Source organism: Camelus bactrianus, chromosome 2 (assembly GCF_048773025.1).
Source record: "Camelus bactrianus isolate YW-2024 breed Bactrian camel chromosome 2, ASM4877302v1, whole genome shotgun sequence".
NCBI lineage: Eukaryota > Metazoa > Chordata > Mammalia > Artiodactyla > Camelidae > Camelus > Camelus bactrianus.
In genome coordinates, this window is record NC_133540.1 from 89,225,526 (window position 1) to 89,242,839 (window position 17,314).

The 17,314-nt window shown below is 38.0% G+C and overlaps 1 protein-coding gene across 2 annotated transcripts in view; it reads left to right on the forward strand.

Moving 5' to 3' along the window:
• The window catches only part of BMP2K (BMP2 inducible kinase), a 118,892-nt gene that overhangs the window by 96,733 nt on the left and 4,845 nt on the right, over positions 1–17,314 (forward strand). The window contains exon 15 of one of the 2 annotated variants that reach the window (XM_074345937.1): positions 2,197–2,307. The exons of the other annotated variant lie outside the window; for it this stretch is intronic. Within the exon in view, the coding sequence (XP_074202038.1) occupies positions 2,197–2,307 (111 nt within the window). The remainder of the gene's footprint in view (positions 1–2,196; positions 2,308–17,314) is intronic. 2 annotated transcript variants of the gene reach the window in all.

A 17,314-nucleotide genomic window follows, 5' to 3' on the forward strand; every position in this document is an offset into this window, starting at 1 on the left:
CTTTTTGCTTTGTCCTCACTCTTTTGTACACCAGAATTTGGGAGATGGAGGAAGGATAGGGGGCAGTCCAGGAGGTCTCTGATACAAGGAATAAACCCTGGTTTTACAGTTGCTCTATAAATGTACCCAGAGCCCAATAAAATTGGTAACCCACAGGCATCCTCTGTGACTCAGTGAATCTTAGGCCTCTCCTTAAGGTCAGGTTGTGGCTTCCCACCACAATAAATTAAAGACCCTTGGTTATATAAAGTGTTCTCCAACCTTATTTTTTTCAGAAAAGTGCTATGAAACTAAGTTCTTCTCAATGCGAGTCAGACAACAAAATATGAAAGAAGCATTTTTTCATAGTACAATCACCATTTGTTACTGATTTCCTGAATTAAATATACAGTTAGTATCTTGAAAAAGAACACCTAAAATAAATTTTCATTGTTATCCATTTCTCTGTTGGATTTAAAAAGAGCCTCTTAAGTTTTGGAAGTTTCATTTGTGAATAAATCAGTTATCAGACGAGTTGCCTTAAAATATTAGTTAGTGCTTCAACAAAATTTTAAGTTAAAATTTTAGACAACCCAAAGTTTCATGTGGACGTTGCAGAATTAGTTTTAGCCATACAAGCGGATAATTGTGTAGTGATGGTGTTTAAAGAATCGGTTGTCCATAGCAAGAATGAAGTATTTTCAGGATATTGTAGACTCTAGGCTGTGGCCTACTCACGAATGTGCTCCCTGGACCAGCAATGTCACATCATCTGGGAGCCTGTTGAAGTGCAGAATCTCAACATCTGTTCCAGCACCATCCAGTCTGACTCTGCATTTTAACAAATCCCTGAGTGGTTAGAATGCACGTTAAATTTGAGAAGCACTGTTCTAAGAGATTGCTGCTTTCACTGGGGGCTTTTGCTTCACTCTGTGCTTATAAGTCATTTTTTAGAGAATTCTGTTTGGATTCTCCCTTCCCATCTTGTAATCCGTTAGAACTCAAATGAAACCAGCATAATTTACCCATATAATTCCTTAAATATGAGAAGTATAGTCCTGGGAATGTTTAAAATATCTGTAAGGGCAGATTGGGCCCCTAATTGTATGTTTGATTACTAAGAATCAGAGGGTAGATAGACATCTTATAAAATCTGGAAGTTCTCAACTGATAAAGTGCCTGAAGTGTGCAGAGATTAAGAACAGGGGAAAGTACTCACTACCAGGGAATTAAGGTACTTCAGTAACTCTACTTCAGACACAGCAGACCCGGCGCTGCTGCCAGCCTTTGCTTTAGCTCTTCCTCTGCCTGGCGTGATCTTCCCCAGGGGTCATCTACTCCCGCCTCCTTGGGGTCTTTTCTCACCTGGTACCTATTAGAACCACTCTGTTACTGCAGCCTGTGCCCACTCCCTTAGTTGCTTTTAGGTTGTCTACATTTTTCTTTCTAGCTTTTTTCTTTTTAAACGTACTGTCCATATTTCTCATTACGTTCGTTGCTTATCGGTTGTTTTTCCATGCCAGCATATAAACTCCACGAGGGCAGGAGTCCTCTTTTTGTTTGACGTTGCATGGCTGTTGCCTAGAAGAGTGACTGGCACATACTAGATGCTCTACCATTTGCTGAGTGAAAGAATGAATTCTGTTGTTAAGGCTTTTAATTTAGTAGAGAAACATCTCCATCTTTGTATCTGCATGTGTGAGAATGGTTTAACAAAATAATATGAGAAATGAACAGTGACATATAATGAAGTAATGTGTAATGAGTTACTTTTTATTGCTATTGAGAAATAAGATTTACTTATTTTATGAATGAGTGACCATTTGCAATATTTTTTCCGTATGTATTTTTGGAGAAAGTCTGCCAAATACGTCTCTGTTTAGTAATCTGGGTTTAACTTCAGATCCAATATGTTACAACTGAAAGACAACTGGTATTTAAGTAAACCAAAGCAAGTCATTTATTAGGTTAATTGTATTTAGTGAAATCTAGCACTGTGATTATATTGTTAAACTCGGCTTCGTAGCATCAAATATGCATTAAACTCAGGACCACCCCCTAATACTTAAACAAATGAACTTTGAATCTAAAATTTTTCAAGAAGGCTATTGCTTTGTTTAATTTTCACTTTTATTTAACTGTATGACACTTTTTTTAAATTTAAAGATCCTTTTGTTTTTATTTTACTTTTTGTTTTGTTTCGTCTTATTTTTGCAGATAGGCTCAAGGAGAGAGCACCCTCAGATAAGAATGTAGAGCCACTTTCTGCTCCACATGAGCATCCTCCAGAAGATCCTTTTGGTTCTGTTCCTTTCATTTCTCACTCAGGCAAGTTACATATGTAACGTCATCACTATCATTAAAAAGTACACACAAGAACGATCACAAGAGCCAGAAACTTTATTCATGTAAAGTCAAAGTAAGAATCAAGTGTTAGTTACGGAAAATAGAACAGGAAATTATTTTAACCTATAGCCATTCTAGTCTTCCAAACGTTCTTTCCAGTGGGTTCTTCAATTTGTGCCTTTTGCCAACCCAGAAAAATGCAGATTTGCATAATGGAACTATAACTGTTTCTTTCTGCCTTGACTATTGGGTACTACTGAAAAAATTTATGCATGAAAATATCTCTCCCTTTTAATATTAAGATATGTTTAAAGACAATTTATACTTAGCTTTTGTTTAAATATTCTGTTTTCCTAGTTTATACATGCTCTTGTAGCCGCATTTAAAAAGTATTAGTGATTTTGTACTTGTCACAATTTGTGATAAATTACCTACTCTTTTCTTCTTACATCCTTGTTTTGATTTTAAGCCAAAATGTAAAAGTTGTTATTATCCACTATTTAAAAAATATTTGTAATAGTATTTTCAAAGTAATTACCCAGTTAGCACTGGCGAAGATCCTAGGATGGAGTTGGACACCTCTTTGTCATAAATGGATTCGTCTGTGTATATGGTTATAGTGGAAAACCTGAGTTTAATCTTAAAAAAAGGGAACTGTATTGGAGGAAATCATGCTTTGCTAGAAGGTAAAAGTTTTGTTTCATATATTCAAGGTAACTGTCAACCATGTTCTTTGGTTCTGTTTCTTTTATTTCTCACTTGGGCAAGTTACATATGTAACATCATCACTATCATTTAAAGAAATATGTGCGAGAGGGAACAACAAAAGAAAAATGCATGAATGTAACGCCAAAATAAGACATAGGCGTCCGGAATTTCTGATGAGTACATTGAGGCAATGTCATAGCCTTTCATCATTCAGATTTGGTTATCCAGAACATGTAGCACAGTAACTAAGAGTGTTTCTACCTACATACTTTCACATTCTGTGTTTTTACTCTCTGACATTTATTGAAAATAGTCCTTTTTTTTTTTTTTTGGTCATTTTCTGTTCATTTTCTTCCAGTTATCTTTTTTGTGAATGACATGATATCATTAACTGGGGAAGACAGTTTTCTGTGTCTGTTTTATCTGCATAGATGCATTCCCTCACTCCTCCAATACCCTAGGTCATAAAATGTTACCTTTTAAAAAAAATTCTAATAGTTCAGATGGTCTTCAAAGGCTCTCCAGAACACGGTGACTTCGTATTGATCGATTTGTGGCAGAAAGCGGGTTCAGCGCTAGCTCTCATTCATTCTCTGGAGGGAATTGCATAATCCTTTGGGTTTGCACGGATCTGTATGACGTCTTCTCTGTTCTCTAATAGCTCAGAAAGAACCTGGGGAAGTGAAGAGTAGAATCAGGAATTAGAGTAAGCCTCACTGATTTGCCTTTTTCCCTGGACTACCTTATTTTGGGGTTGGCCTAGGATTTTTGAGGTTAGAAATACGCTCACAGATTTGAGCTTGATTCCTGCTGTTTTTTTCCTTTTGCTGTATTTAACATCTTTATTAGATTTTAAGCTTATTAAGGGTTGAAAACATGAGTTTTCTTTGAATCCTTCCCCGTAGCTAATCCAGTAAGTACATTTAAATATTCACTGGATGTATGAACAAAGTATGACTATTCCTAAAAATTCACCGTCCTTAGTGTTAGGTCAATGACCATAAAAATGTCCTTTGATATCAGTGCTACCCCTCCAAAAAATATTTTTAGATTTAGTGCTAATATGAACGTTGGAATAGTTTGGTTATGAAAAATTGAGTACATAGGCTTGAATAAAGGAGATAAATGGTCACCAGAGAAATGTGCCTTCAGAGAGAAGAAAAGATGATCACTTTGCTATATTAGCATTGTTAATTTATTTTTATCAGATTCAAAATACATAATTAAAATTTTAAAAATCCCAGAATAACTTACTGCCACTGACCTGTTCATCACCAAGCTAGAAATACTTTGTTATAAATATTTTTTAAATAACAGTAAACTATTTGAAGGCATTTATTTTCTTCTAATAGTAAAATAATTAAATCTCTGAAACAAAAATTAACTTCTTCATAAGCTTTAGGAAAAAATTGGAAAAAGAAAAAGGATTTCTACCCAATGAAAATGTCTTGCACCTGGCAGTGTGAGCATCTGGAGATTTATAGGACTAGGACAGAAGGAAGGTAAGAAACTAGGTCTAAGTGAGTGTGTGTTTGTGTACAATACAGAGTGATGTGTATCTGATAAGCCAGCTTACTTGAATCTTGAGAGCTGACAATTACTGAACGTAATTTAATTTTGGGTAAACCCCATAGAGAATAAGATAAATTCAGTCATGAGGCAGATGCTGTAAGAATTTTAGAGGCAAAATGCATTTAAGAAGACCCGCTGTCCTGAATCTAGTGCTCCTCACACCGGCTTTGTGAGTTGTGTTCTTTTTATTTTGAAAGAAAAATTTCCATTAAAACTTTTAATCTTAACTTTGAAATTAGAATGGATTAGTTTTTACTTTGCTTTTCTTCAGTTTATCATAATTTTATAAAATTATTTTTAACCTAAGTTTTTAGGTAAAAATAATGTATGTATCTGCTTTAAAAAGTTGGATTTAACAAGGCTTATACTGAAAAACGTCATTTCTCCGCCTGCTCCGTCCCTGTCCCCTTACCCTGTTCAAACTCCCTAGAGGTAATATTTCACTTCCGACACTTTAATATGTATGACATACTTATTCTTCAATTTCTTACTTTTTTCTTCAATTTTAGATAATATCTGCAGACTTCCTATTATGGAAAATGATGGTGGAGATTAATTACACTGTTAGCACTCAGCCAGAATCAGAAGCACATGTCCTTTCCCTGCCTTCCAGTACAGCTCTGACACAGTTGTTGGTTGCCAGTGTTCAATGTGTACATTTTCTGAATATGTAAATATTTGTCACCACTGAGGTCCAGTATGCCATGATAACATTTCCTTTCTTCTCTAAGGTTTTATTTTTCCTGGAGTTAATTTTAATGATGTCTATAAAAATGACTGTGTTTTTGTTCCCTTGGTTTTCTATGTACCCTGTCGTTGATTCATCATCTCCGCTTAGAAGTGTAAATTTCCTCCCAGTTTAATGTGGCTGTCGTTTTCATTTTTGCTCGATTACGTCTCCCATGGAGCTCTGCAGTGGGAGTTGGTTGCTTCCTGTGTCTGCCACACACTCATCATCCTAGTGTTTCCTTTTACCCACTGATCTTTCTGGGAATTCTTGGATCTCCTCTCTTCCTCCTTCTTGGTTAGTAGAGCAACTCCTCTAGTAGTTTCTTGAGAAAGTATATATACATGAGAGGAAAACTTTTAAACTTTGCTGCCTAGAAATATCTTTTTTTCCCTAACCTAGCACTTGACTGATAATTTGTCAGGGTGACTAGTTCTATGTTGGACATAATTTTCCTTGTGAATTTTCCTGCTTCGTTGAAGTCTAGCTTCCAAAAAAGAGGGAAGGAGTTGCAGCTAGAGGAATGGCTGCCCCGTGGGCTCGTAACCCCAGGCCCCACACCTCTGTGGTCCAGAGGCGAAAATACCTGCTGCTGCTCCTTCTTAGCCGTGTGTACTGCGGATCTGCTACCGTCAGCAGCCTGCCTTAGTTTGTCCAAACAGATGCATCTTTCTGTTTGTTGCCTTAGCTATGATGTCACTTTCAGACTTTTTAGGAAGCTTAGCTGAAGATAATATTTTGGTAGACCTTGTCTTAAAATGAATCAAATCTAGCTTTTCTTATTTTTAGACATTTCTTTATGGGCAAAATTAAATTTTATAATTACTCATTTATACAGAAATCAAGTAATTACACCAAAAATCTGGTGCTGTATATAAAGGGAATATCTTAGTCCATAAATTGGTATTTTAATTATAATGAGATTATATATGCCTTCTATTGTAGGTTACTAAACTGATATGAGTAGGGAGGTGTATCACAATGAACAATTTACTTTGGAATGATAAAGCCTGGGGTATGAATCCTAGTTCTGTCACAGATTAACCATGTGATACTGGGTGTGGCCTGATTTCTTGTAGGGTTTCTTAAACTGGGGATAATATTAGCTATTTGATGAGATTATGAAAGGACCAAACGAGAAAATGTTATACACAGACACACAAACATCCTTGATGTTGGTTGCTGTTGTGATTGGTGGTGGTGGTAGTGTTATTAAATAGTATTGTTCCTACTTACCACTAAATTCCAAAATCTTAGTGTTAAATAAGTTTTGTAGCTGCTCTCCAACTAGTAGTACAGAGTTCCAGTAATAACAGGCTAATTAACTGAATGAAACCTTTCAATAAAGTGGAGAACCTGTTTGTGAAGCTGTCCCCTACCAAGAGCTGTTTTAGTGGTGCCATTTCTGTTTTTACTAGAGCATTAGCTATCAGTATTCAGGACAGTGTCCACATAAACATCATGTTAAAAGCATGGTGTCTGTTCCCAGTCCTGAAACACACCCAGCCTTCCTTCTCCCTGAGGCGTCGTGCCACAGTTAGTTTGTATACTAACGTGAGATGTGTGGCTCTGTGAATTACAGCGTAGACCATCTCACTTTAATAAACACTCTCAACTTCTGAAACACACCGTATTTGAAGAATTTTGTCACTGAGATTTTAGATTTCTTGTATTGCAGTTCATTTTTAATTAGGTTTAGTGAACTTCCCTCCCCTACTCTCCCAAACTCCAGACTTACCTCCTGTGTCATGTCATCTGACAGGAAGTGGAATTGAATTTCGGGTTGGGAAAGGTCACATTAGATATAGCAAATACTTGTTGGAACATAAATTATTACAGGTTGTCAGTCTAAATGCTTATAAGCCATGATGAGGTGTATTGTTTTTACCTTTAGATTCTAGTAATTCTTGAAGATGAAGAATTTTTCTGTTCCAGAATGTCAGCAATAATGGTTACCATTTATGGAACTCTATTATATACATACAGTGGAAACTGAGGCTCAGAGAGGGGGTCAATGGCCTAAGATCAGATTGTTTATAAGTAGGAATCCAGCTCTGTCTTATGTTAAATTCTGCTCTGTAAATAGTAGCAAAATGAATAAAGGTGTTAAGTGGCCTGTTTCAAATAAAAATCTACAGTAATACGAGTAATGTAATAGAAATGCTGGTTTTATGGCATTTTTAACGTGGCTGGCAAATACTGCTCACAACCAGTATGATTCTCTTCTTACACACAGGCCTGTCATTTGGCCTGACTTCAGAGAAATCGTACAGATTTTGATAAAACCTTCTAATCCACTAATCCTTGGGTCTGGCATGGTAAATTGCTGAGAAATGATGGCAGGCAGTATGCTTCCAATTCTAAGTGAGCTGTAAAGTCTTCCAGCCCCTCCCTTATACCCTAAATGATGAGACAACAGAAGGCATGTAATTATAATAGCAGTTTCAAGCCATTCATCCCCTATAATCCGATAGCAAGAAAAAGAACATCAGAACAAAATATTCTTGAAACTGGAAGCTTCTTATATGATTAAAAACGTACCACCTGTTTTATAACTAAAAGAACTGTCCTCTAAAAGATAGAAACCTGATTAGAAGAAGGTAATACGAATGGTATAATGCAAATATGCTCCTCTCCCCACATTTTTGGGACATATTCTAAATATTTCAAATTTTTGGATATAGTTTATAAAGTTTCACTTATGTAATTTACGGATACATTTGCAATATTTATTTAAAATAGTGTGGCATGAACTAGTATCTCATTCTTTTCACAATGTATTTGTTTTAAAAGATACTAATAATAAGTGTATGAAAGCCTATGAAAATTGATATAAATTTTAGCTTTTAAGTTTGGAATCCTCTTTTGGACTGTGCAAGACTGTCATGTCTTTGAAATTTTAACATCTAGAAATATCCTTAATGAGAACTTGAGCATGGAATAGGTGAATTCGTGTTCTTAAATTCGTTTGGTTAGGTAAGCTGGTTCTTCAGAACCTCCCAATTGTTTTTATGTTGTCAATCATTTTCCCAGATCACTAGAATCAGGATTGGTACATGGGTTTCACAACTATTAAAGTGAATGATAGGCTTCTTGAAGTCAGGAAATGTCTTGTCTTTGTATGCTGTACAATACCTTGATGAATGAATTCATTATCAATATACTTTGATAATCTAATATAAACTTTCTCTCTCTCACACCTTAATAGTTAATGAACTTTCACTAGATAAGATGAATTTTATTAATGTTCAGCTCTATCAGGTAAGTCCCATTATTGTCCTTATTTTATATATGAGGAAGCAGGGACTTTTCTGGAAGTTAATCTTCCATATTTTGTAAAGTTGAATATTCATTTTTGATAAAGCCTTATAATATTTCTAGAACTTAACCCTACAGATTATTAAATACTTAGGTACAGCGTATTCAACAAATAACTATTTGCTGAAATAGAAACAATACTGTGCTCATTTTATTAGTTTTTTTGTTTGTTTGTTTTTACTTTTCAGAGGTAGCTTTGTAAAGGGGATACAAAAAAAAAACACAGGACAAGTATGTGGTTGTATTTTGTAGAAGGTTGGTGCTAAGCTATATTGAATGTTTGCTGGTAATGATATTCTACTGGTAGTTGAATTGTAGAATTTACAGGTGAGAGTTTTAAACTAGTGTCATCAGCAGAGAAATCACTATGGCCTTAAACTTGGGCAAGTCATTCAGCTTTTTCCTAGTTTCAGATTCTTTATGTACGAAAAGAGATTGGACTGTATCTTTAAAAATCCCTCCTTGTTTGTTTTGTTTTGTTTGTTTTTGCATTCAAGCTATAGTTGAAACTATGAAACAGGATGAAGGAAGAAATGGGAGGAGAAATAAGAAATCCAGGGCGTGAGCTTTGGTTGCATATCTTTGATTTGGTAGGAAGTCATAACAGTGATCGGACATGGAAAGCAAGGGGAACATTTTTGAAGATGTGGTTAAAAAGACTGAAGAGGAAAGATTAGAAAACCTTCCAGAGCATTTTCACCTTGATGTTGTGGGAGCCTAAATGGTGGGGAGTTCAGAGATACTCTATGAAAAACCCTTGGCCCTGCATTTGTGCTCAGGACAATCTTAGTTATGGTCCTCTCTAATTCATTTCTCAGTACCATGGGCAGTATATAGTGAGTACTCTGTAAATCACTATGAAATGATGGCGTGATGCATTAGCAGTAACAGTAATTGAGCCCCCCTTGCTGAGCCCCTGCAGCGTGCCAGCACTGCTGTACGCACTCGACGTGGGCTCTCTCATCCCGGCTGCGGCTCTGTGAGGCGGATGCCATTGTTACTCCTACTTTACAGAGAGACAGTGAGACACCAAGTAGTAACCCGACTTCAGCTGAGAACACAGGTCATCAAAGGACACTTTCATTTAGTATCCTCTGCTCATGAAGGAAGGAAAGTGTGCTATATATTTTTAAATAGACAGTTACCAAACAGTTAATTTGGAATTCTCACTTATTTAGTGAATGCCTGTTATTTTACAGACCGTACTGACCAATTGAAGCACTGCTTTAGTTGGCTTTGAACTACTACCTTAAAATTGTAAATATGAGGTATATGAAGCCATGAAGCAGTGAGAATAAGGAGAACTTTCGTGTGTAAATCAGTACCAGTTCTCTTGACACTTAGTGACTTCCATGGCTCTGACTTTTTTTTTCAATACTTAACCAGGAATTTCCTCAAGAGACAGCTTACCTGCTACACAAGAGAATTTAATGCTTAATAACCCATCATTGCTGTTCTTAATGATTTACCCAAATCTGCCTTGTCTATGTTAGTTACTCACTTTATTCTCAGGATTTGGCTCTGGTTGGATTTTGGCTGTTTGCAGCAAGCAAACCCAGCCTCCAAAGATGAGGACTACTCAAAAAGCTGAAATTTTTACAGTCTGTAGTTCCAAGGCACATAACAGAAATAAAAATATTCTGATTATAAGCCATCAAAATACAATATCCTACTGTATTTAGTTTGAGGAAGGAAGAGTGCCCTACTTAGAACCAAAAATAAAAAATTGGTCAGCATTTGAAATTTTACAATGCTTTACCAAAATCAATTAATTGTGAAAAAATGCAGCAATTGAGGTATGATCCTGGGCACAGTCTAGACATTTGTTTATGTTTTAAGTACATGTTCCTAGTGCTTATTGTAAATATTATAGCTCCCTTCTGCCTCCCTGAAAACCAGCCATTTTTATGTTAATAATGCGAATCTCACTAAAGATAGGGATTATTAGGATTTGGGATATATTGAATTAAAAGGCAATATATTTAGGCTATCCTTTTGGGAAATTAACTTAAGCAGTGAAATAATCCCGATTTAAGTTTCATAGTAAATCAAATGTGTAATATTTACTCTAACAACTTGGAAGAAACAGTCTGGCACCAGGAGCAAACAGTAGGAATATCTGAATTTTTTTTTGTTGTTGTTACAGGAATATGTTTAGGTGAAGAAAAGTTGATGGCACTCAGCCATGAGGTTGCTTTTTAAAAAAAAAAAATTTATTGAAGTGTAGTTGATTTACAATGTTAGTTTCAAGTGAATAGCAAAGTGATTCAGTTATACATATATATACATATATATTTTTTTCTCCCCAGATTCTTTTCCATTATATGTTATTACAAGAAATTGAATATAGTTCCCTGTGCTATATAGTAGGCCCTTGTTGTTAACCTATTTTATATACAGTAATGTATATATGTCAATCCCTAACCCCTAATTTATCCCTCCCCACCCTTCCCCCTTTGGTAACCATGGTTTGTTTTCTGAAGTCACATTTTAAAGCAACATACATTGTACATTTGGTAACTAACTTTATAACTTGTAATACTTATTTTGACAGTCTTTTGTGCCTATGAGACAGGACTAAAAGTCTTAGAATATGTTGAAATAATTTTCATTTTGGTGTAATTCCTATTTCCTTCTCAGTTTTTCTGTAGTTTGACAATGAGACTACAACGAATCTACAGAAAGTGAAACCTCTTCTCGGATTGTTGTCACTTGTAGCTTTGGAACTTAGTTTTTCCCCAGCAGGCGGTGCGGCAGAGATGAGCACATGAACTTAAATTGTGCTTCGTGCCGCTGCATGTCTAAGTTGCACTCAGTATGCTGGCGGAGAGGTCTCCTGCTGCTCTGGACCCTACACCGCTTTGTAAAGGAGGGGAAGGACGGAGAAAGAAACATTTAAGCAGTGTCAGGATGGGTTGTGAGAATATGGGAGAAAAAAGGAATTTGGATAGGTATTTTTGATCGCCTTATTTTAGTTTTATGAAGGAGTGACAACAAAGAAGTAAAACCAGTCAGTCTACACCAACCAGAAATTTCCCCAGTTGCCCGTACTTTTCAAGGGTGTATCTGAAACCATGAAGATGGGATAGATCACTGCATGTATCTCTTCTCGCTCTATTTGAAAGCATTCTTTCTTTTACTGTGCTCTCAACTCTGGCTATTTACAAATCAGAGATACAGTTTCTGGGATCCAGATTGCACCCTGGTGGTGTGTGAATATATATTTGTTTGCCTCCTTATTTTTGGGCAGTTCTACAGTGGACCGAGCCACTCTTGAATTAGCCATAGATGTGTACCCTCCTCTCCCCTCTCCATCCTCTTCCCTCCCATTTAGATCTATCTTCAGCCATCAAGTCCAGAAAAGTTGATAGGAAATTGGAGAAGGATGGCTGAGATAACTGAGTTGGGCCTTGCCCTGGAGATGATGACAGTGAACTTTATGGAGTGCTCATTACGTGTCAGGCACTATTTTAAGTCCTTTCTTTACAACAATCCTACAAAATAGACCTGTTCTTATATTATTCTTTCATAACATAACAGTATACATATTCCTCATGTATGAGGGAGCAGAGTAGAGGATTTAGCTGTGATCTTATCAGAGACTGTTACTGGGTTAACTTTGTTAGCTGAGTATTAATTGTTCATAGGGAGAGAATAACAATAAATAGATAAACTGAAATTATTATTAACAAAGAGGGTTTTTTGGCGATAGTTTTTTTTCCTTTCAGAGAAAAAGTCCATGATCATGGTTCCATTTAAAATGCTGAAAAGCTAGAAACAACCTGGAGGGTCTATAGGTAAATAGTTAAACATTATACATACAGTGTTTCTTCATGTTTCTGCCAGAATTGATAGTGGACTATACTGATATCTGTAAAGGTGCATTAAAAATGGTAAGTGAAAAAACCCCACAAATTTATATCCACACTCACCATTTAAAAAGTAGATCTGCATAGCACTTTACAACGAAGACAGGCATATCTGTATCAATACAACTTTGAGAAGCTGACAAAGGGTAGACAGAGTAGGAAGTAGAAAGTGAGAACTGTGCTTTGGAGAGCAGAGTTGGGCAGCTGGGTAAAGGAAACGATTGCTTTAGAAGACTGGGCTTAATGTAAGAATACAAAAAGAAGGTCAATTGAAGGACTTTGTCCCATTTTTAATGTTCCAGAAAACTTCCAGGAACAGAACTCTCTGCCCTAGAAATGGAGTTTGTTCCAGGGAAATTGTAGAGTAGCATTTTTCCCAAGTGCTTTTTGCAAAATTGTTTATAAAGGTTAATAGGCATTACATGTAAATAAAAGTGTAGTGAACAAATTTGGGAAATCCTAGGTTTTATAAAATAAGATTCTTCTGTGTACCTTTTTGTGTCAGCACCTATAATATGATGAGCACCTTCCAGGTAAGGGGGGAGGCACATTATAAAGTGCAGCATTTCATAAACTCAGCAGCCTGAGACCACAAGACTGTTTGGTTCTTGGAATAGTGTTCTGCAGAAGAAACTTTAGGAAGCATATGGGAATGTTCCTGGAGGTGTCCATGAGCAGGCATGAGGGAGCATGTTGTAGCTCTCTGTGGGTAGGGGAGTAGCTTGAGGACATAATAAGTTAAAATATATTTTAGAGGGACTGTCCTGATGTGAGGGATGGGTGCAAGTCTTTGCCATTACCGTTTTTGCTTTTGAACACAAATTCATGAAAATAAATGCAACGGCTAAACTAAAAGCAATCTTTGTTTTTAATATCAGCAGTACGCTCTATGGAGAAGTCAAATGGGAATCTGCGTGTGATTTGGTTCTAATCTGTTAGGATTTAAGATAAGCTCATTATAAATATGTAAAGATACAGTATGTAGCTCTTGGCTGGTTTCAAGGAACTGGCAGATAAAATAATGGATGAAGATCATATTTGTATTCAAGTATAAGCTGATGGAATTCTCCACGTCTTCTCTCCCCGTCCCTCCTCAGCCCCACTGGATTTCCTTCCCACTCCCCACTTCAAGGTTGCCAGCGACCTGCACAACCGAGGAGAGCCAGTGGCCATTGTCTGTCCACAGTTCGCTGACCTCTCTGCATCACCCAGCTCAGTGGTCTGCTCGCTCCCCTGGCACTTTCTTGTTTGCTGTTCAGGTTCCTCTGCTGATTTCTGAATGTTTTATACCCGGGGCTCAGCATTGGATCACCTTTTCCTCTTCTGTCCTCTCCTTCTCAGGGATTTCCTTCAGACTTGTGCCTCTCTTGACATACCCTCTGCATACTGGTGACCCCCAAATCTGTTTTCTCCAGCCAAGAACTAGCCATTGTGCTCAAGACACAGATACTTGCTTGCGCTTAAATGTCTCATGGATACCTCAAACTTTGTGTCCAAAACCAAATTCTTGACAGTCTCCTTTACTTCCCAACATATTCTTTACTCACCCTTTACTGTCTTTACGTGTTAATGACAGTACCGTCCATCCAGTTTTCCTCTCCAATCTCTAATTCTGCCACTTCTGTTTTCCCTGCTGCAGCGCCGTCCAGACCACCACAATTTTAACTTGAGTCACTACAATTTCCTCTTCCCTGATCTCCCCACTTTTGCAGCCTCCTCGTATTTTCCTACATAGCAGTCAGTTATCTTTTTGAAATGTAAATTTGATCATGACAATTTAAGTAAGTCATAACATTTTGAATAAAGCCTTGCCCCAGCTCCACACTGCACACTGAATTTAGAACGAAATCCAAACTTCTTATCATGGCCTTAACGAGACCTTCACCATCTGGTCCTTACCCCTCCCTTTCCTGCCTCGTCTGGTCCAGTGTTCCCCTTGCTCCCTGTGCTCTAAGCACATGGGCCTACTTTCAGTCCCTCAAGCATGCCAGCCTCTTTCTTGACTTAGTCCTCACACATGCCGTGGCTTCCACTTGGAGCAGCCGTCTGTCTGTCCTTTGCACGGCCAGCTCCTTCTCATGTAGCTGCCCAGACTCTCGTCTCCTCAGGGAGGCCTCGGCTGACCGTCCAGAGTGGTGTCACGCACCCCTGCCCGCTGCCCCGCGACTTGCACCTCTGCTTTGTTACTTAAGAGCACCGGTCACAGCTTACGTTTACTCAGGCTCTCTGAACTCCTGAAGGCAGAGACCATGTTTATTTTATTCACCAACGTATGCCCAGTGGACAGCATGTAGAAAAGTGCCCTGAGAAATGTTCTGTTGAATCGAGAAAATGTGAGTGGCTGAATTCTGAGCTGAAGACATCTCCAGATGTAAAGGGTTTCTTTTTCTATGTAACTTGATTGTGTTCTGAATGTACTGGTGTGTGTGTAGCCACAGCTGGGCGCTCAGAGTAGTCACTGTTTTATTCAACAAAGATTGAGCACAGTGCGAGGGTAGAAATGATTGATACACGAGGTAAATGATAAATAAGGCCTGTGTCTCGAGCTCATAATTGAGTAGGGAAAACAGACAAGTAAGCAAATAATTGTCATACAGTGAAGCTACAATTAAGGCTTGTACCAGGTTCATCAGGGGCACCATATATGGGTATTTTTTGAGGGGTGCCTCCGAAGGGCTGTGACATGGGCTGGGTCTTGAAATACAGCCGAGCACACTTGGCAAGTCAGTGGGAGTGGGAGTGCTGGAAGGACTGCGGACTGCGGTCCTGTGTTACAATGGCAGCGAGAGGTTAAAACAGCGAAGTGCTCCTTGCTGCCTGAATTGATTAGTTTCCTGTTTCTGATAGCAAACCTTAAGGGCTTAGATAGCAAGAGAGCTCAAAAAAAAAAAAAAAAAACAAAACAAAACCAAACCTTTATCCAAATCAATGCCGTGCCTGAGTTTGAGCAGGGAGAGTTCAGGTGTGGCTATAATGACAAATACCTGGGGGAGACAGCAGAGTTTGAGGCTAAGGATGTTGTAGGACAGAATCCATAGAAGGGCCCCCGGGCTGGGCTGAGGGTTGGGACTTTAGAGAGACGCTGAAAGGTTTTCAACAGTAGCCACGTGATGAGTGTTTCAGAAGTCATTCTGGTGGCAGCATAGAGGGGCGGTTTGCGGGACATGGGACTGGAGGCAGACAGCTGAGTTCAGCGGCTGAAGAGCTGCTAGATGAGGATAAGGAGGGAATGAAATCAACAGCCGGCAGAGGGACAGGAGGGAACGGCTTCCAGAGACTAAAAATACTTGTTTGGTAGGAAGAGGGAAGATGATTTCCAGATTTCTGCTAGTTTGCAGAACTTGGTAGATGAAAGTGTTCACGAATTTAGAGGGAACTGGTGAGGAGCACATTTTAAGAGGAAAGATCTCTTTTGAAATCACTGAGCTGGAAGTAATGGTAGGATATACATATTCATGATAAGTATTAGATGAATAGGGCAGATGAGTATTTAAGGTTATATATTAGAGATCCAGTCATTACGGTGTAAGTGGCAATTAACACACAAGTAGTTAGGACCCAGGGAAGGGCATGCAGAGAGAGAGAGAGAAACAGCCAAGGACAGAACCCTGGGGAACACACATGTTTAAGATGTTAGTGAAAGAGAAGTCTCTACAAATATAACCAAGAGGGAATGGTCAGAGGTGAGAGGACAACAGTGCTGACTTTGAAAGGGAAGGAAATCACTCAGAGGTGCCCTATGCCACAGGGACCACTGTGTTAATCATGGGAAAGCAATGGTCCTTCCATCATAAGCTAATTAGTTTCCATGACTAAAGACTACTTCCAATCCTAGCTAAGTGTTTTGAAAATATCTGATCTTACAGGAGGAGAAGGGATGAATGGATATGTGGTTGGATCAATTCAAATTGTTCCCTACCTCTGGAAAATCGATATAATACACCAATGTATTGGGAGAGCATTATATTTTCATGTAAATATGCTATCTATATATACCCAACAATGAAATTGCAAAGCAATGTATTTGTTTGATGGAATTTTATTACCTATCATACAGTCAACATACCGACAGTTGAGGGTTTTATTTTTGTTTTGTTTTTTTTAAGAGGGAGTGTGCTTTTAATGTAACATATAGTAGTGTGTGATGGTTAAGGGAAGAGGTGTCATCTGGGGAAGGCAGATGTCCTTGGTACGGCCTCAGTTCAGGACCTGGTCCTTAGCTTTGATCAGGCTCTGGGGATACACTCATGCTAACCCAACTCATAAGACACTTGTTTACAAAACAAAAAAACCCAAAAAAACCCAAATGCCAATTTTAAAAATTACAGTGAAACATATAGCTAAGCAGATAAGCTATTCATGCTTGTTGATCTCTGTAGGAAAACTTTATAACAGAGTTGAAATATAAAAAGAAGATTGTTAGGTAAGCATGGAATCTGAGCAGGGCATTTGGCTGGATAATCTTATTTTGAAATGGAGAAAATTTGCTTGTGTGTTATATTCAGAGTCCTGTTCTGGACGCTATAAATCAGACAGCTGTCAGTGAGGGTCTGTTATGAGTAGGTGATGTGTGGGATACAGAGACAAGTAAGTCTGTCTTTTCTGAAGGACCTGTTCATCGACTTGTGGCCAAGTGCATTCCCTAAGCCTAAGGACAAAGAGCTACCAGTATGTCTTCCTCCAAGGGAACTGCTATGCGTGCTCTGTAATGCTCTGTGTCAGTACATACTGTTTACTGGCAAATGGTTTTTGAAATGCACTGGAATGATATAATCATTTTGCTTTGACTCTTCAG